Source organism: Artibeus jamaicensis, unplaced genomic scaffold (genome assembly GCF_021234435.1).
Source record: "Artibeus jamaicensis isolate MK-2021 breed Jamaican fruit bat unplaced genomic scaffold, CSHL_Jam_final scaffold_1964, whole genome shotgun sequence".
Lineage (NCBI taxonomy): Eukaryota > Metazoa > Chordata > Mammalia > Chiroptera > Phyllostomidae > Artibeus > Artibeus jamaicensis.
In genome coordinates, this window is record NW_026522030.1 from 26,947,230 (window position 1) to 26,967,395 (window position 20,166).

General features: G+C 42.8%; 1 protein-coding gene across 2 annotated transcripts in view; it reads left to right on the top strand.

Moving 5' to 3' along the window:
* Positions 1 to 1,538: 1,538 nt before the first annotated feature.
* Positions 1,539 to 20,166, top strand: part of RASEF (RAS and EF-hand domain containing) — a 69,551-nt gene continuing 50,923 nt past the window's right edge. For both annotated transcript variants that reach the window (XM_037153783.2, XM_053656582.1), the window contains exon 1: positions 1,539 to 2,278. In XM_037153783.2, the coding sequence (XP_037009678.2) occupies positions 1,836 to 2,278 (443 nt within the window). In that variant the 5' untranslated portion in view covers positions 1,539 to 1,835. The remainder of the gene's footprint in view (positions 2,279 to 20,166) is intronic.

Below are 20,166 nucleotides of genomic sequence, written 5' to 3' on the forward strand. Positions count from 1 at the left end.
CAGCATGGATGGAACTGGAGAGCATTATGCTGAGTGAAATAAGTCAAGCAGTGAAAGACAAATACCATATGATCTCACCTATAAGTAGAATCTAATCAACAAAAGAAACAAGGAATGGAGAGGGGGATAGTGAAGAAAGGGAAGGGTTAAGTCAAGGAACATGTGTAAAGGACCCATGGACAAAGCCAAAAAAGGGTAGGATTGAATGTGGCAGGTGGGGGTGGGTAGAGCTGGGGATAGTAATGGAAAAATGGGAACAATGGAAATTAAACAACAGAAAAAAAAAGAATATGAAAGTTGGATTAAAAGTAAAAGAACACATTTACCTAGCAATTAGATTGCTAAGACCAGGGTTTCTTCTAATTTACCAGTTAAATTTACAGATGGACATTACCAGTGGTATTTACAGCTTGATAGATGCTGTGAGTGTTGATGGTGTTTATTGTACTATTCAAGAAGAAACAGTTTCTCAGAAGTTTAGCACTTAGCTTTATGTTTAAGGACACTAGCCTGAGGGAATGTGTCAGTCAAATCCCCTACTATATCATAGTTTTAAAATCAAAGTAATAAGCAATAAAGAGAATCCAGAATGAAGTAAAATGGAAATATGGAGTCATAAATAATAGAAATGGCAGTAAAGAAAGTCTAAAAAGTGGAGGGAACGGATAATGTAAGTAAAGTAAAACTAACTCAAATGCATTTTCACAGGCTGTAAGAATCACGGTGAGAAACATATGGTACATAAATCACAAGAGGTCTTTTGTAAATTGACGGGCAAGATTTTTAAAAATTATCAAAATGAATGAATTTTAAAGACTTTATACCCATAAAACAGCAGTAAAGAAATAATAGCATTGTTAAGTGTTTAAGATCAAAGGGGAACATATACTTGGATATGTCGATTCCTTAAGTTTTTTAAACTACCCCATTCTCATAAATATTGCTCCCTACCAATGATTTAGGTTATTAACTTTTTCTAAGACTGACGAGACAAAAACTAAGAAAAATTATTTGAATGTGGGTATCTGGAAAATCTACTGTTTTACCTACTAGTTGGACCTTAATGTTGGAGGGATATGTGTTAAGGAGAGCCAGTAAAACCAGAGAATGGGGTCAATCTTTCCTCTTGATTTGTAAGAAAACTTGTATACATAGAAGTTTATCAATTTCCTGCAATTAAAAGAGAATAAACTACACATAAGATGAATTAATTTGGAACACTGCCCCTACCTTTCTCTTTTCTGCCCAGTGAGTTAGTGTACCACGCTCACGACAGCAACTTTATCTGTGGGGAATTAAGTTCCCTTTATGAGCAAGAGAGTGTATGCCAAAGGACCTGGCAACGCTACAACCGCACCTCCAGTTCCGGCCGTGTCCCCGACTTCAAAAGCCCCAAACCAGAACCCAATACAGAAAGCACAGCCGGGCTCCCGAGGCCTGGGAACCCAGAGCCGCGCGCTCCTCCTCTCTGGCTGGGCGGAGCCGGCCCCTTCGGGAAAGTTGCCAGTGCAGACGCAGCGGGGGCTCAGTCTCTTGCGGACGCTCCTGAGTAGAGTGCACGGTAGGAAGCGCACTCACCGGGGCTCCCGGGGCAAGTAGGCAGCCTACGGGGATCCGCGTCCAAGGCCAGCGTTGGAACGCGCCGCCCTCAACCCGCACAGTCCCCTCGCGCTACCCAGACGTTTCCAAAAGAGGTCGAACCAGCCGGACAAGTCTTACGCGCCACGACTCCCGCCGGCAGCAGGTGGCCCCGGACTTCCCGCTGTCGCTGAAGCCCGGGCGCACAGTGCGCCACGCTGCGTCCCGGAGCTCTCTCAGCCGCCCCGTCGGCAGGGATGGAGGCGGACGGGGACCAGGAGGAGCTGGCCCGGTTGCGGTCAGTCTTTGCCGCCTGTGACGCGAACCGCTCTGGGCGCCTAGAGCGAGAGGAATTCAGCGCGTTGTGCGCAGAGCTGCGCGTGCGACCGGCCGACGCGGAGGCTGTGTTCCAGCGGCTGGACTCCAACCGAGACGGTGCCATCACGTTCCAGGAGTTCGCGCGCGGCTTCCGTGGGGCCCGCCGCGGGGGGCGGCGTCGGGTCGGCGGGCTGCCAGAGCCAGCGCCCACGGAGTCCCAGGCTGGGTGGGACCCCGGGAACAGCGAGGAGGAGGAGGAAGACGAAGGCAACGAGGGGGCGGCAGCGGCAGTGCTGGCAGCCCCCTGGGGCGCGGTGGGCCCCAGCCAGGCTTGGCAGGACTTCCAGGCGAGACTTGGGGAAGAGGCCAAGTTCATTCCCAGGTGCGTGTCTGGGTTGGAGGGCTGGAGGTGAAAATGGTTTTTCCTGTGCTGACCCACCGGACCCTACTCTGTGAGTTGCTGTCCTCCATTCACCGACTCACTAACTTTTCCAAGACCGAGATCCCCTAAGAGTTAAGGAAGGAGAATGCATTCATAATCAGGGTTTAGGGGACAAAGTTTCATGTGCTCATTTCTGAGCCCTGCAAAAGGCTCTTTGTTAATTACACGAGACAGAGTGAAATTCTCAATGTCTAGAGACTCCTCCAGGACATGGGTTTAGGAGCGCCGGCTCCTCAATGACCTGCTTATGTCACTTACTTGGAGGACTTCCGGGGAGGCGGGAGCGGTGGTGACTGGGGCCCTTTGCCAATTCGGTGTTCTCTGTAGCAGTTTCTGCATATGTTGTTTTCCTACTACTAAGTAGAAGAAGAGACATTGTTGGGTATTTATATTGCTGGACACATATTCATTGATGCCTACTGTGTGGTAGGCACATTTTACGGAGTTCATTTTAATTTTCAGAATAACCTTGGGAGGAAGACTTTCTTTGCTCTGACTGATGAAACTTAGACCCAGAAATTTATACTTGTAAAATATTAAAGGACTGGCCAATTAATAAAAGAGCAGGGATTTGATCCTAGATGTTGTAAATTGAAAAACTCTCTTTATATACAACAGAATAAAATGATAAAATCATACAATAAATTCTCTACTCCTATGGCTCCAACAGAAATAACGTTAATACAAAGTTACTAACTTAATTCTTAGCGAAAAAAGGAGTGCTTGCTGATTCAGGGCAGGGAGGTGAAGCTACTCAGGGAGTTTTTTGTTTGTTTGTTTTTGTTTTTCATCTGATTTTTTTTTTTTTGAGATTGGTTTGCATCTGTCTATTCCCGGTGCCTTGGTATGTCTCAGGCAGCTGCTATCACTTCTTCCTCAGGCACTGCAAACATGTGAATGCTGTCTTTTTTTTCTTTTTTGCTTTCTGCTTAGATTTTAGTTGAAGTTTTTAAGGGGCTCTGGCTGTTATTAAAAAAAAACTTGAAAGATTGTTTTGGTTGGCAGTTCACATACCTGAGACGTAAGACCCTGAAAAGGAAGGAGCCCTAGGAGGTTGCAGTGGCCTGACTTACCCATTCACCGAGTAGACCTGCAAGGCAGGGAGTCTTCACTTCCGCCTCCTCCCAGGTTCTCTCTCCAGTTTAGAAAGTACAGGGAACCCTGGCCTGGAGAGTGACTCACTGCAGTATAAGAGGGATTGTGTAGAGAAAGTGGGTGTGATACCCATTTTTTTCTAGTATTTACAGATGAGTTAAAATGCAGTGTCTCCACCAGGGGAGAGGAACAATTTAAACATTTGCTATAAACTATGCTCTTTGAATCACCTTTCATTTGTAACTTGGTTTGGGTCCGGCCAATTAAAAGGATACAATTTTAGGAATAAGGAAAGCTGTGTTATCATATTAATTTGATGTATATATATACACACACACATGTGGATCTGCTTTTCTCAGTTGTTAGGTCTCAGCAGCAGATACTTAACACTTAGATGATTAAAATGACCTTCCCAGGATCAGTGTACAAACCAGAACTTATTAGTATTGGTGATATTATTATTATCATGATACCTTTTCAAATTCCTCAAAGGTTATTAAATTTAATGGCTACTGGTGTCACTTGTTAGACTCATGTCCTAAGCCTCAATCCCTTCTGATGGGGCTTAACAAGTACAGTGTTTGCTTTCCTACTTGTGTGAGTGGAAAAGAACCAAACGGAGCTGCTTGGTCTGATTGTTACCATGGCAGCCATAACTGTTTTTGTAAATTGGATTGCTTCTATTCTACTTCCTTGTACAGTTGTGTCCTTCCCTTCCTACCATCCAAATGTGATAAAAATCTTTAGTTATTGATGATGTCATTGCCATTTTTTCAGCCAAATTAATTCTGCAAACATTATTGAGTATCTTTTGTGCCAGACACTATCTTAGATACTGTCCTAGGTCCCTGGAGACAAAGAGAGTGGTGAGATGTAGTTCATGCCCTCAAGAAGTTCGTAGTGTGGGTGAAATATTTTTCAAAAATTTCCGCGAAGACCATTTAAAGACAAGAGAGTTATTTGCAGGAAACTCCATATGTTGTGGATATAGCTCAGCAGACTGCTGCAAGCAGGTGCTTTCATTGAAGTCTTGAGTTTTTATATTTTAAAAAATCACATATTTGGTTGTCATTTTACTCCATAATATAGTGGAACTTGTTTTAATATAAAATATTATATTTTCTTCCAAAGGGAACTTGCTCTCAGGGAGTGTGCTGTTGCATCTGTTGGCTTTGTCTCCCTCCTGACACTCCACCTCCCTGCCGGTGGCACTCTGTCCCATGTCTATGGTGGGGGGTGGTGGATATTCATGTGCAGTTTGAGAACAAGTATCAGGTGTAAGAATGTTTGGTTCTTGTAGAGGCAAAACGTGGTAGTGATTTCCATTTCCAAGTTTATTCAAGCTCCTAGATCCAAATTTGCATTAAACTCCCAGTCATCAGTTACTATGATATTAGAAAATAATATTGCATTGTGAAAGGATGAAAGTGGTCTCTGGGATGCATGTCAACACATTCTCTTTTTAAAACACTTTTTAAAATTTTAATTGTTCTTCAAGTACAGTTTTCTGTCTTTTACTCCCATCCCAGCCTGTCCACCTACCCAGCCCTCCCTGCTCCCTCCCATTTCCACCCCACCTAGTTTTTGTCCGTGTGTCTTTTATACCTGTTCCTGTAAACCCTTCCCCTTTTCCCCTGAAATTCTCTCTCCTCTCACTTCTGGACACTGTCAGTCTGTTCTCTTTTTCAGTGTCTTTGTTTTTTTTCCTGCTTGCTTGTTTGTTTTGTTGTTTAGCTTCCTGTTAAAGGTGAGATCATATGGTATTTGTCTTTCAACACCTGGTCTATTTCACTCAGCATAATGCTTTCCAGTTTCATCCATGTTGTTGCAAAGGGTAGTAGTTCCTTCTTTCTCTCTCCTGCATAGAATTCCATTGTGTAAATGTACCATCGTTTTTTGATCCATTCATTTACTGATGGGCACCTAGGTTGTTGCCAGCACTTGGCTATTGTAAATTGTGCTGCTATGAACATTGGGGTGCATAGTTCTTTTGGATTGGTGTTTCAGGGTTCTTAGGGTATAATCCTGGCAGTGGAGTTGCCGGGTCAAAAGGCAAATCCATTTTTATTTTTCGGAGAAAATTCCGTATTGTTTTTCATAGTAGTTGTACCAGTCTGCAATCCCACCAACAGTGCACGAGGGTTCCCTTTTCTCCACAACCTCTCTAGCACATGTTGTTTGTTGCTTTGTTCATGATGGCCATTGTGACTGGTGTAAAATGGTATCTCATTGTGGTTTTAATTTCCATCTCTCTGATAGCTAGCGATATTGAGCGTCTTTTCATGTGTCTCTGGATTCTCTGTATATCCTCCTTGGAGAAGTGTCTGTTCAAGTTCTTTGCCCATTTTTTAATTGGGTTGCTTGTCTTCTTAGAGTGGAGTTGTGTAAGTTCTTTATATATTTTAGAGATTAAACCCTTGTCTGAGGTATCATTGGCAACTATGTTTTCCTATATGGTTGGTTCTCTTTTTATTTTAATACTGTTTTCTTTAGCCGTGCAGAAGCTTTTTATTTTGATGAGATCCCATTTGTTTATTCTTTCCTTAAGTCCCTTGATATAGGGGACATATCAGTAAAAATGTTGCTGCGTGAAATATCTGAGATTTCCCTGCCTATGTTCTCCTCTAGGACTTTAATGGTGTTATGGCTTATATTTAAGTCTTTCATTCACCTTGAATTTATTTTTGTGTATGGTGTAAGTTGGTGCTCGAGTTACATTTTTTTGCACGTAGCTGTCCAGTTCTTCCAACACCATTTGTTGAAGAGGCTATCTTTACTCCATTTTATGTTGCTGCCCCCTTTGTCAGATATTAATTGACCATAGAGACTTGGGTTTATTTCTGGGCTCTCTGTTCTATTCCACTGGTCCATGTGTCTGTTTTTATGCCAATACCAGGCTGTTTTGATTACAGTGGCCTTGTAATACAGTTTGGTATCAGGTATTGTGATCCCTCCTACTTTGTTCTTCTTTCTCAAAATTGCCTCTGCTATCCGGGGTCATTTATGGTTCCATATAAATTTTTGAAGTGTTTGTTCTATGTCTGTAAATATGCCATCGCTACTTTAATAAGGATTGTGTTGAATCTGTGAATTGCTTTGGGTAGTATGCACATTTTGATGATGTTAATTATTCTAATCCATGAACATGGTATATGTTTCCATTTGTTTGTGACTTCCTTGATTTCTTTTGTCAACTCATTCTTAAGTTTTATTCCTCTTAAAAACTGAGGACTCCTTCCCTTAAAGGCTGGATGGGGAGGGTCCCGAGCAGTCACAAGACCTGTTAACCTGAGCTGGGCATGTGTACATGGTATCCAGGGTTAGGATAGATGGTCAACACTTCTACTGAGTTGGAACCAGATCAGCCAGCAGATGAAACTAGAATGCACAAGGTGATGTGGTTATGTAAGAGAATTCCCGAAGGAAGATCATACTGAGAGGTATGATCCTGTTTGTGGGGAGGAAAACCCTTGATGTGGGGAGAGAACGTCTGGGTAGAGACAGAGAGCAGACTTGTAATAACATAGCCTGGCCAGTTTCTGGTGCCAGGGGCATGATCTTGGTGAAAGGGAGAGTCGTACCCAGTAGGTATTCAATAAATAGACTCAATAAATATGTCCTGGATGAATCAAATAAACCTGCCTTTAATTCCTTGGTTCATATACTGAGAAAGCATTTAGTTCATGCTCGGTGCCTTTTTGCATTTCTTTTGTCAATTCTCTATATTTTTTAGATTGTCAGTGTGAGCTGGTTGTGGTGCTCAGAGATTGGCAAGGAGAGAAGGAATCCTGTGCCTGTGGGTGCGCACACGCATTGATTATTTGACCAGGGGCAGGGACGGCAGAATTGATTTCTCCTCTGGTCAGAGCTAAAGCTTTTTGGAGTTTTCTCAACTCCCATTTGTAGCAATCGAGTGTCATTTGTGAATTGATAAATTAGCTTAGAACCCTACATTCTCAGAAACAGAAGCATGAAGGTCAGGTTGGCGCTGGTATCAGCCAGATTTTGGGAAGGGACACTGGTTCTGCCCTAATCGCCAGGTCAAGGAGAGACCCAGGGCAGGTATCAAGAGTGTATTGGGCATTAGTGCAACTGGTGACCTGTCAGACAGGGCTAGGGTGGGATTAGGTCAGACCCCAGGACTGGTCCTGTGTGGCCAGCTATGGCGCATGGTTTGTGACCTGCCTACACACACAGCCTTGAAGGGGAGTCTTTTCCTTAATAATTTAAAAAGAAGAAATTTAATTAAGCAAAACCACAACTACCCATGGGTGAACTGTACATAGATTGCCAACACAGTGTAGTTTGGCATGTTCATATAATGATGATTACTAAAATCAAGAGGAAGAAGTCAATAGTTGAACGCTAATCCCACTTAACAAGGACATTTTTAAAAATGAGCACCTACATGTGGTGGAGGCATAGTTTGAGTACCGATTAGGGTTTCTTTTACGTGCTGTCCTCTTGGCTTCTCTGTCGGATGGTCTTTTGTAATAGTGTAGTTGCTCCGGCAGCCCGCTCACTTACTATGGCGTGGCGCTGGGAGGACAGCAAAGGGAGAAAAGAGAGGGAGGCAGAAGTAGGTGAACACGGACGGAGGAGGGCTGGAGGCAGCGAGTGAGAGAGGAGACAAGGTGAAGATCAGGATCCAGAGACACTGATTGATTAGATAGTGCCTTAGTTTCTCCTCTTATCCCTCAGTGAGTTTATGGCCCTGAGCCAACCTGACACAGGATAGACAAATCAGCTCTTCTCTGTTTAATCTCAGCTCTTGATATTCAAAATATGGGTATCTGGGTGTTTTGGACTGTGTTTGCAGTGTTTGAAGATAAATATATACTTGTATTATGTTACACATATGCTGAATCTACTACTGTGTTTATCCAAGGAGTTAAAGAGTTATCCAGCCTCAAGGCACGATGGTCCCCAGTCCTGGAATGGGCTTAAGGATTTTTTTTGACTATGTGTGACATGTACCTTTGGCACTGGCTCTGGGATCTCAGTGCACCAGCCGCAGGTTTTTCAGAGCTTCTGTGCCTTTCTGAATCGAGATTCAGAACTGGGGTGGGTTTGAATCGATCTATCCATCATTTATCTGTCTTTGTTTTCCCACCATTGCTGGTCTGTTGTTTTTTTCTCTTTAATACGTCCTCTAGGACAATTACATGTGTCATTACCCTGCTGCTGAGGTGGAGAAGCCTGTTGGTAGAGAAAACCACGGCTCTACCTTGAACCTTCGGAGCCTTGCAGGAGTCTGTGCGTGACTTAGTTTGTATGGGTTCCACTTACTGGCATTCCCTTCTGGTTTTGATATTTGAATTTCATCTCAATGTCATCATTTCTTTTTGGCCTCCTGGCCCCAGATGGTATTCTGGCATCCCTAGTCTTAGAGGACTGTCAGTTTTGGTTGTACATGCAGTAGCCAGCTCTGACCCTCAGATCTTGCTGATTGTCCAGTGCTTTTCTCTCTGGTTTTGGTGAGAGATTATTTATTCTGTCCTGATGGTCAGGCAAAACAGGAAAGGCTTAAGATGGGGTGTCATTGGAAGACTGTACTCCAAGAACCACCGACTCCTCTGTTGCTTGTCTTTAACCCGCAATGTTGATTTACTCCTCTCCCACTGTTCAAGTTCATGGTCACGCTGCTCTTATTGCTTTGAGTAAGTGGGAATCTTTACCTGTTTCTTTATTTCTTCCTGGTTATATAGTCTTCAATAGCTACAACCTGTTATTCTACCTTGAATGGAGGTGTGGGAGCTGACCACTGAAACGAGAATCTTCAGATGATGGGAGAGGTTCAAATGCCATAGTGATCCAAATGTCTGGCTTTTTTCCTCCTAAGATGGTATATACAGTATACATTCTTGCTTCATATCTCTCTTGCTCAGGGTTAGGGAGCCCTTGGCTTCACTATGTAGTTGGAAGGAAGAAATGGGAAATGATCAGCATGGGTATTCAGGCTGTTTCTGTCCGACAATTTTACTCTCATATCAGGTTGTAAAATGCAAAATAAACACCATTTCCCAGAGAGAGGAGACGGAGGTGGAGTATGTGTGACACATGATTTCCTTGGAATTGCTTCCCTGGAAAACGGTATCACTGCTTCAACTTGTAAATATTTGGGGCCTTTCAAATTATAATTGCCTTTGTCAATTATAAAAAGAGAATAAGTGAATTTTAACCCTTGAGGCCTTAGCCTGTATGTTTTACAAAAACAAGATATACAGATGCAGTAGCTCTAACTAATTTAATTCTTTCTCGGATTCACTCAATATTAATGTGCCTGCCAGTGTCCTAGGCACTAGTGAGACTTGGTAGACTTGACCCTGACCTTCAAGTTTCTGATGCCGGAAGGACCTGGGATGCAGTACAGTGAATGGAAAAACACCTCTTGGCACATACTCAGGACTATGCGCATTTCATGTCAAGAATGTTTCTCAACCCAGAGGCTATAGATCCTTTGGGGTCTTTGCATGTATACTTAGGCATCTTAGGAGAGAAAACATTTCTGTTTTCATTTAATGAAAGATAAAATAATTAACTTGAGCACATGTGGAATTGCTTGGGTGACTCTTCCATCATAGTTTTGGCTGCACAGTTGCACGGCCTGCTTTGTGATTAGGATTGTGCAGCATCCCACAGCGCCACCCACATTATTGTGAGTGGGTAAGGAAGGCTGAGCCATGGGCTCACTGTGTGAATGAGGCGTTCGTGTAAACGGACAGCAGTGCTGGGTCGTCTGCAGTCTCAGTGGAAAGTGATGGGGGAGCAGGGCTTTGTTCACGTCAGTGCGCTCAAAAGAACCTCGTGCAGGCTGTTGGTACCAGGTTGGCAGTGCTTCGGTGACTCAGTTTCAGTTAAAGCGTGTCCCCTGTCAGATGAGATCGACAGTTGCTAATTGTATTTTCAGTGGTTTTGTAAATGTGTCTTGGTCTTATACAGTTTTGGAGTATAAGGAGTTTATACCTGGTTTATGTTTGTTCGTAGTTGGGTAAAGTGATATAAACATGATTTATGTCAACTCTGGAATCCATAGGAAATGTTTTCTTTATGAAGGCCTGCATGTTTATCAAGTGTTAGAAGTACCCTTTAAAAGATATGAAATCCTTAACAACTACATAGGATTGAAAACATTAATTTCTCATTTTTCATTGCTCATTTGATCTTCTCTGAAAGGGCATAATGCCATGGGAAAATTTATGTTAAATTTTTCCCAGTCTTGTCATTTTTCTACAGAAGAAACTTTTTTTCTTGCCTTTTCCCCCTTCTCCCTTCTCCCTCCTTCTCTCCCTTCCACATTTTTTTGTATTCACACATGTCTGGGACTACATTGGGCACTGACTTTCAAATAGTGTCCTGTCAAAAATCAAAGTTTCTTGGCCAGTTTCTCCCTACCCAGAGATGACCTGATCAGCGAGGGTAGAGAGCGCTGAGAACCGCGAGGTGGGTCGGGGGTCTGGATCCAGCTCTCACCTGTGGTCAGAAATCAAGCAAACCAGTCACATGCAGGGAGGTTCCTCCTGTCTTCGATAGAGACGTTATCTTCATTTATCCATTGTGGTAGGGTCATAGTTCCAGCGAGGGAGACTCTAGGCCCCTGTCAGATGAGATCTTGGTTCCGTTCTCTCACCTGTGAGTGGATGACGTGGTGGAGCGGGGCTCACACTCAGAGGCCTCCAGGGAGGCCGGGCAGGGAGACCAGGCAGGGAGACTGATCCCGTGGAGTGGAGAGGAGCCCGGGCCAGGAGGAGCCTCTGCTTCATCTGTGGGGGGCTGGACAGCTGCTGCCAGGTGGGGTACAGGCCCAGTGTTGCCAGGTGATGCCAACTTCTACAGATGGTGAAAAGTCTAGATGTTAAGCGCAAGTTTCCAATTTTGCGTTCTCTGTGAAGGTCAAAGCACAGAGGTGAAAAAGATGCTGTGTCCAGTTGGAAACCTCTGTTCCCTACCTGTGAACAGTAGGAGTGTAGTTCCATGGCGCCTCAACTCAGAACTTCAGCTGAGACCCTTCTTCCCCTTCCAAGTTTGTGGGGTAGTATTTTGACCCACAGATGGTCTGTTTTTACTCTCTTTTTTGCTCTTGGATGTTACTGTACTTTTGGAGTGACCTTGTTCTGGCTCAACAAATGTCACTGAACAATATTCTGTCTCTAGGTTACGCCACCCTGACAGGTGAGTCCTTGGGGAGCAGGGCAGAGCTCTGAATGCGTTGGGATGCCCAGAATGCCTTTTACCTGGATGTCCTTTCTCTTAATCTTGAAGGTGGAACAGTTTTTAAGACATGTCACAGTTTTTAAGCGTGTCACAGTTTTTAAGACATGTAAAAAATCAATTGGAATGGAATGGTTTCTGATTAAAAAGAAGGGAATTTACTTATGAGAAGGTCATATTTGCTGGTACCGCATAGTTGGGATACATTGTCCTTCAGGCAAAAAAAAGTATAGGATGAAAAGATGGTCAACATCCCTAATCATGATGGAAATGCAAATCAAACAATAATGAACTACTACTTCACACCTGTTAGGACAGTGGTTACCCAAAAAACCGTAAGGCAAACAAGTGCTGCAGAGGATGTGGAGAAAAGGGAACCCTTGTACAGCAGTTGGTGGGAATGTAAAGTGGTGCCGCCGCTGTGGAAGACAGTGTGGAGGTGCCGCAAAAAGTTAAACCCTGCAATCCCATTCTGGGTATACGGCCAAAAGAAGTGAGATCGGGGTCTCGCAGACTTACTCACATTCCTTGTGAGTACTGTGACTCCCGGTCAGTGCAGCATTACTTTACAACAGCCAAGAGGTGGAAACAATCTAAGTGTCTATTTCATAGATGAATGGATAAAGCTGAAGATGTTTCAGCTTTACAAAACAAACAAAGCAATGGTTCCACTTTTAAAAAGAAGGAATTCCTACAGTATGCATGACAGCAATTGTGCTAAGTGAAATTAGCTGGCCACCGAAGGGCAGATACTACACGATGCCACATAGAAGAGGTGCCTGGAGTCGTTAGACCCTTAAAAGCAGAACCTGGAATTTTGGTTGAAGGGGCAAGGGGCTGGAAAGTGGGGAGTTGCTGTTCATGGGTTGTGGAGTTTCAGTCACTGAAGAGGCGAGCATTCTAGCTGTCTGCTTTACAATAACGTGCATAGAGTCAGCAATACTTTACTGCACCTTTAAAATTTTATTAAGGAGGTAGACTTCATGCTGTATGTTTCTTACCACAAGGAAAACAAGTGTTATGGGAATAGGAAGGGTTTTTTTTTTTTAACAGAGATACGAAATTTGAGTAGCTGCAAAAGCTCTGTGTGTTGTATTTTGGGACCAGTCCCAAATACAGGTTCTGTCCAGCTTTGCCCCTTAAATGCACCCGCACCTGTCATTTCTATGTGAACAAGCAGATACACTGGAGATAATGGCCCATTTAGGATTTCCCTCCCACCACACGCACAGCAAGGGCAACCACTCCCTTCAGTCTCCATTTATTTTATTTAGGTTTAGGACACTTCATGGGAATGTTCAGCCATGATATCCCATTGTGGTCATTCGCAATTATAAAATTATGGAGCATACTGAAGTGGCTCTTTTGTTATGGTCACATCTTTGACTAGGAATTTTTTTAAAATGTCTGCACATATAGCACAAAAGTGCGAATGAGTTACTCATGCTGAAATCTGCCTGCAGCGGTGCAAGGATCTTTGGCTGTCAGCCGCAGTGTCCCCTGGTGCGCAGGTGGGAGGGCCCGTGGGAGATCGTGGCAGCACATGCTGGCTTGTAGCTGGTCGGCCAAGGCTGGCAGCCGCTCTGTTTCACCCCCCGATGTGACATGGTCACCTCATAATTCTTGCTTGTGGATGGAACAGAGGACAGTGTACTTTGGCCTGAAGTGGAAGAGTTCTTGAGAAGTCAGCCGATGTTTGCTAAGAAAATCCATGTTTGAGGACTCTCCCATGCTGTATTTTTGGATGGACATGCTGCAAACTAGTGTTAGTGTTTGTGACGCAGCTTACTCTTTCTCTTCCTCCCTGGGCATCTGTCGGCATAGCATGTACTTCAGTGTCGCAGATACGGTTCAAGTGGGAATGCTAACAAATGAATTACAGTGCCGGCCTTTCTGCTCTAACATAGTGTACATCCCACAAAACCTGATATTCTGCAAAAGCACACAAGTCAAATGAAAAAACAATAGGGATGGGGCCGACCACTCACTAGCAGTACAGCTTTGTAATCAGATACTAAAAAACATAGTAACAATCCTAGTAAGATATTAGTACAGTAAAAAAAGAATGATCTTAATAAACATAGAAATACAACAGTCCAGAATACCTTTACATGTTTTAACACAGAAAAATGTAGGATTTTGCAGGTTTTTTGGAAGGTAAAGGTAGCTTGATGGGAGGAGGTATATGGATTGTGGCTGCTGAGTTATGGGGGCAAGGACAAAATGTGCAAAGACCTGATCGAACCAACACAAAGCATGCGGAAGAAGTCTGTGCCAAGCGGAGGACTCCACAGAGAGTGGGCGTGGTGTCCAGGCCTGTGTTCACCTGCAGCCTGCTGCCTTCAGCTGTGTAATGGATTTGCACTTGGTGGCTGCATCTTGAAGGTGCAAAAACATTAACATGCAGGGAGTTCACCTATTGACCTAGGGAATGAGCTGATTGGTGTCACGGGAACATGGCAGAACTAGTAGTGAGTACAAATTCATGTGAGGCTAAGGCAAGGCACAAAGCCATGAGTGAGTGTCAGGTTGCTTCTGTGTGTGCAGATTTGGGGTTTCATACCCGTCTGAAAGGACACTGCATCGCCTCTCTCCTAACAGATTACTGTGAATAAGCTGCCTTCAGGCTAGTAAAAATCCCTCAGTCCACAAAAGTACACAGATCTATCAGACAGAGTGTTAAAACCTTAAGGAACCATGGAGAGAATTAAAATGTTACTGTATAGCTGAGCATTGGGGCCTTAAAAAGTGACCTACTCTCTTGGATGATATTTAAAATGAAAGTTCTTATTCAGCAACTGAGTGAGAAAGAATTCAGTTCTTATGAATGCAACTTCGTCAACGCAATACATTGAATAATCTCAGTTCTGCTGGCAGAATTCCTTCTTCTTTGGGGGTAGCGAGTCTTCATTTAACTGTCTTCAGCTAATTGGTGAAGATAATCTGCTTTACTCAGGCTCTACTTAGAGTTTAATGTTAACCTAATGTGCAAAATACCTTTATAGCAACCTCCAGACTTGTATGACCAAGTGTTTGATTGCCGTGTCCTAGCCAAGTTGACCTATAAAATTAACCATCACAACCACTGAAGAACTTTTTCAGATATTCTCAGTTATTGACATTCCCAGTTTTGAAAAGATCAGAGAGCATTTTTTAATGCCTTCAGCTTATAAAATATGTACCAGAAAACTTTCAAATATTTATTTGAATCTGGAAAAATCCCTCTACATATGTTATATTCCTCCTGTACCCTTTCCAAATGCCTACACACTTCAAAAGAATGTACTAAATTTCTGGGGCAAGTTTAAAGCTATTTACATTTTTCTCTCTGCCAAGAAAAGGTTTGCCTTTCATGTGTTTATGGCTCAGAGATGCTCCTGGGGAGAAGGGGGCTTATTATTTACCCTTATCTCTACCCTTCCATTCTCACCCTTCAGTCTCATTCTTCATCAAAATATCTGTAACGTCAAACTGAGCACCTCACAGAAGAGACATCTTGGATTTGAGCAGCCTTAGCCGTCTGGCAAGCCAACCCAGCATCTACATTGCTGCACTTTCCCAGGCAACCTAAGTGCTTGCTTGCTCACTTCTTTTCTTCCTTTCCTGCCTTCTCTCTTCTTCCCTTCCTCCCTCCCTCCCTCCCTCCCGCAAATGGCATGGAAAAGGTATTAAGCTGAGAAGTCCAAAGGCTGAACTTTTAATGAGAAGCAGTGAGAAATACCTTTTAGGAGGAACAAGTTCTTATTCTGCTGTCACCAACTACTGGTTTTTGTCCCTCGGTTGGTTGTTGCTGACAGGGATGCAATTTGAGAGGCATGGGGAAGCCCAGATATAGGTCCCGAAACTCAGCAATGAGAAAGCTGCTAGGTCCAGGCTCATTTTCAGGACAAGGCATAATTCATTTCCCAGGAGCTTAGCAGACACCGGTGTTAAATGTTTTTGTCAGGCTTTGCTACTCAAGAGTCTCAGACCAGCAGTATGGGGCATACCTGAGAAGCCTTCCAGAAGTGGATAAATCAATTATAGTAGTGGTAGAATTGTCATCTCCATTGCTGTAGAGTATTTCTCTGTGCAAAGTCGCACAGTGTATCGTTTTACCGTTGTCGATCACGTGGGTAATATCCACTTTGTGGCTGTGGCGTACAGTGCTGCAGTGAGTAGTCTGTCCCTTGTTTTGGTAACCATTTGGATGCACACAATACGTTGTTTCTACTGTCTGTTTGCAGAATAGTTTAAGCTTTCCTTGCTAACCCAGGGACATCTTTATGAAGTCCACCTCTTGCTGAGCAGTAGTGTAAGTGATATTCCTAGGATGTGTGGAGGTGGGGATTCAGCTTGACTTTCTGCGTTCCTGTGCGTTTTCTGTGCTGCGGTCAGGTTACGATGTGCTATTGTCAGTACTTCCTCCCTCCTTGGGTACCTTTGTTTGCCCAAGATTCAGAAAGTAAATAATCCAACGTGTTAGGATGAGGTTATTTGAATGCACATTATTTCTGTATCAAGCAGGTGTGCCCCAGAGGCTTTCATGCTCTCCTGAATCTCAGCCTTCTCTGGGATCCTCCCTGGTGCCCGGAGTCCCGAGTTTCAGGTGGCTGGAGTGCCATTTCATCATGTTGAAATGGCTATTATTTTTTGCGGTTTTATTCCTTTTCCATTTGTATTCATATGTTAACTTTGTGTTGAAAGTCCCGCCAAGTAGACATTGTAGTTCTAAATGATCTAGAAATAATGCCATTAAGAAAGATAAGCACGAAGCATGGATTTATGTCACACACCTGTAAGAAGCAGGCATCGAGCCAAGAGTGGCTGTGGGCTTCCACTGAGATGAGGCCAGGCATGCGGTCTGGTGAGACATGGGTTGGCACCCATGTCTCGGGCCCCCAGTGGGTCATTGAAGTGATTTTTAATGCTCTTTTTTGGGGGGGGTCAGGAAAATTCTCCAAATCTATCCAGGAAGGTATACAGATACTATTGCTTTGTGGGTTCTCTGGTCCATTCAAATGAATTACTGTAATAACTTTATTACGACTTCTTTTTTAGTGCTTGGATTTAAAGCAACCATTCAACATATATTTGCATTTTGTTTAGTAGCTTTTGGGCCAGTGGCACTGCCCAGAGGGAATCTTATCCATGCAACTGAGAGAAGGGGGTGGCTTATGTCACAGAAAACCGGGGAAGAGTAAATATTGGGAATGAAAAACATAAACCGAGGTAAATGTAAATACACAGTTCACTGAAATTGCTTTTCCCTTATCTGATGAACCAGTGAGTTAAGATGACTCAATTAAGAGAAGGCCTGGTTTTTCTTGGCTCTCTGGCTGGCTTGGGGTCAGATTTCTTCAGCAGATAGTGTTTGCAAATCTGATGGTTATTTGCTCTTTTAGTGGGCTGGGGCTCCGGGAGCTTGAAGTGGGCTCCTGTTCGGGACAGCTGATCGTGGAATAATGTGAAAAAGTCAGATTTTAATAGGATTTTTGGCTACCTTCTTTTTTAAATCACATTCCAGAAAATCACCCTTCAGTTGTTCAGAAAATCAAATGAAAAAGTAATTAAATTTCCTGCAGGTTGCCGGGAAAGCAGTGGAGTGGACAGGTGATGAGCAGTGGAGTGTATCTGGGGGGTATCTGTATATTGTGGAAAATACGCCCCAGGTGCCGCTGAGGGGGACCCGGAGCCTCACCATGGGTCTTCACTGTCGAAATGCGGAATTAAAGATGCCTGGGACATTTTAGTTTAAAGGGGAAATGCGTTCAAGAAAATGTATTAGAAAACCCCTGCACCTAATTTTGCTTTAGTTTGATATCACTGGCCCTTCTCTGCATAAAACAGGGATGCTGGAACAGTGTTACTGATTTATCTTTGCATCTGCTGGTTAGCTGGCAAGATAGGAAGATACAAATCAGTGGTTCTTAAAATTAAAAGTGCACTTTTAAAAATTCTTTCTAGGACGTGTCTTTTGTACAGCAACCAAACAAACGCTATCATGTATACAAACAGTTTTAATTTAAGGTAGTTCAAAATTGCTGTCATTGAAAAGAAAGTCTCATTTCATTACACGGTCTTTCAGAGCAATTCTTGTCCCCTTTGGAAGAGGTTTCTGGCAGGCCGGAGCAGGTTGTGTACAGTGTCCAGCACATTTTCTTGCCAGTCTCATCTGTACTCTGGCATAAAGTCGATGTTTAATTGTTGAAGAAAATGGTACTATAGCTTCCGCACCAGTTACCCTTCCACACCATCAGTAACGCTTTGCAGTTAAATGCCAGTCACTCAGTAATTAGTGAGTGTTAACAAACATTAGATGTGAATTTAAGAAATACATTTGCTGCTGAGTGAACAGGTAGAATGCATTTATATCCCTAATATACTGACTGTAAGAAAGAAAATGGGCTCTTTGCTAGTAGTCATGATTCTGTAGTATATTAAGAAGTCAATTGGAGATTTCAGAAAGGCAGGCAAATTTTTTTCTTTAACAGAAGCTGGTGGTGAGGTATTTATGTAATGCAGTTTTTAATGTCTGTGTTGACTTATATAAAATCATGTGATTTAATTTGTATTTTTGGAAGGCACATATATTTCAATACTTATAAACTTACACATATGCTTTTGTTAAAAATGCGCCCTTGTTTATTATTGCAGAAATGCATTCAGTATTCACAACACTGGGTTAGCCATTTAGCAACCTCAACCCGCAAAAGCACAGATCTGAGTCGAAAGGGAGCAGCCGGCCTCCGCATGTCAGAAATACTAGTCACAAGTCCCAGCAGTTTCTCAAGTTGGAAATTTTGGCTCCTGGCAGCTTTGTACGTGTGGGTTATATAGTAAATATTGGTCACTCCCCTGTTGGAAACAGCACGAAAGGAGAAAAGGGAAAGACAAATGGAGAAGGCAGCCAGCAGGCGGGTGAGCAGTGTGTGCTCCTGCAACCTGGTGCACTTTGTGGAATCTCCTCCTTTCTCATTGTGTTCAGAGGGGCTTGCCACTTTTTAGGTTGGCAGTCAGATTTCTTCCCATAATTTATCTCTTCCCTTGGCCCTGTGTCCAGCAAGCTTCATCTGCTCCCTCCTTACTACAGTCTTCTTTACCCCATCTAAGTCAGTCCTTAGCTTGCCTCAGGTGCAGTATAAAACTCTGCCACTTCCTGTCCCACTGAGTCTTCCTCCCTAGGCTCATTCATTAACACAGGGTCTACTGAGGATCAGATCTCTGGCTGCTTGGAAGGGATATGGAGGCTTATAGGGTACTTCGGAAGGTAAACATCCACAGAAAACTCAGTAACCAGGGCTTCAGATAAAGCGTGGCATGGGATCTGAAGAGAAGGGTTTCTTGTGATTGGAGTAGTCAGGTCAGGCTTCAAGGAGGAGGGGATTCTTGGGAGAACCTTGACTGATGTGCAGGATTTGATTCCTAGATAGGAAATACAAAAGGTTTAATTTTGATCAAAGACTAATATTAAAATATACTTTGACTAGGAAGCGGTAAATCTGTTTCCCAACCCTTTTCAGTTTCAAAAGTTGACAAAATAGTTACAGGATGGGATGGTCTGTGAAATGGACCAAGATAACATGTTTGATCTGAACCTTGTCTCCTTTGTGGAAATTGTATGAATTGTGTGTCAAGCACTGTACAAAATACTTGCAGACAATGAGCTCCTTAGAGTACCTAGAAGATGAGAAAGGTGGAGGAAATTAGACAGGAAGGTAGAGTAACCATCAAATTGATTCTCCAAACCATAATTTTCTTGTGAATAAATGAGAGGAACTAATAAGTAAAATTATCCAATTGTAGTGAAATATTATTTTATTGTCCAACAAATCGCTTTTATTATGTATGTAGTTCTATAAAATGCAGTTGACTCTTGTACAGTGAAGGGGTTGGGGGGGCTGACTTCTGTTCAGTTGAAAATTCATGTATAACTTTTGACTTCCCCCAAAACTTAAGTTACCCCTGAGTATCCATGGGGGGCTGGTTCCAGGACTTCCCCATAGATACCAAAATCTGCAGATGCTCAAGTTCCCAATGAAAATGACATAGAACAATGCATGTAGTTGGCTTTTCATATCCCTGGACTCCCAACTGTGGATCAAAAACAGATATTTATTGAAGCAAATCTGCATAAAAGTAGACCCATAAAGTTCAAATTCATGGTGTGCAGGCTCAACTGAGTTCTGTTTTCAAAAATAAAGTTATTTCTAAAATATGTAAAAATTTAATGTACATTTAATCAATGAAATGTTTATATCAGTTATCTAAATGCTAAAAAATTACATAAGTGGAATAGTTTCAGAAAATATTCAAGTATTTTAATTAGTTGCTATGCATATATATCTCTGAAACTTTCTGAAGAGTATATCTTATTTCAAAGTGGTCTTTTTATGCTCTTCCCCATAAAATTGTTTATAATTTTCTTCAGAGTTACATTTTTCTGAACTTAGGTAAGCTCAGAGCAAATTCTGATAAATGGAGGAATCCTCAGTTTCATTTTTTTTGGTATTGAAGTGTAAATATTGACATATGTGCATAAT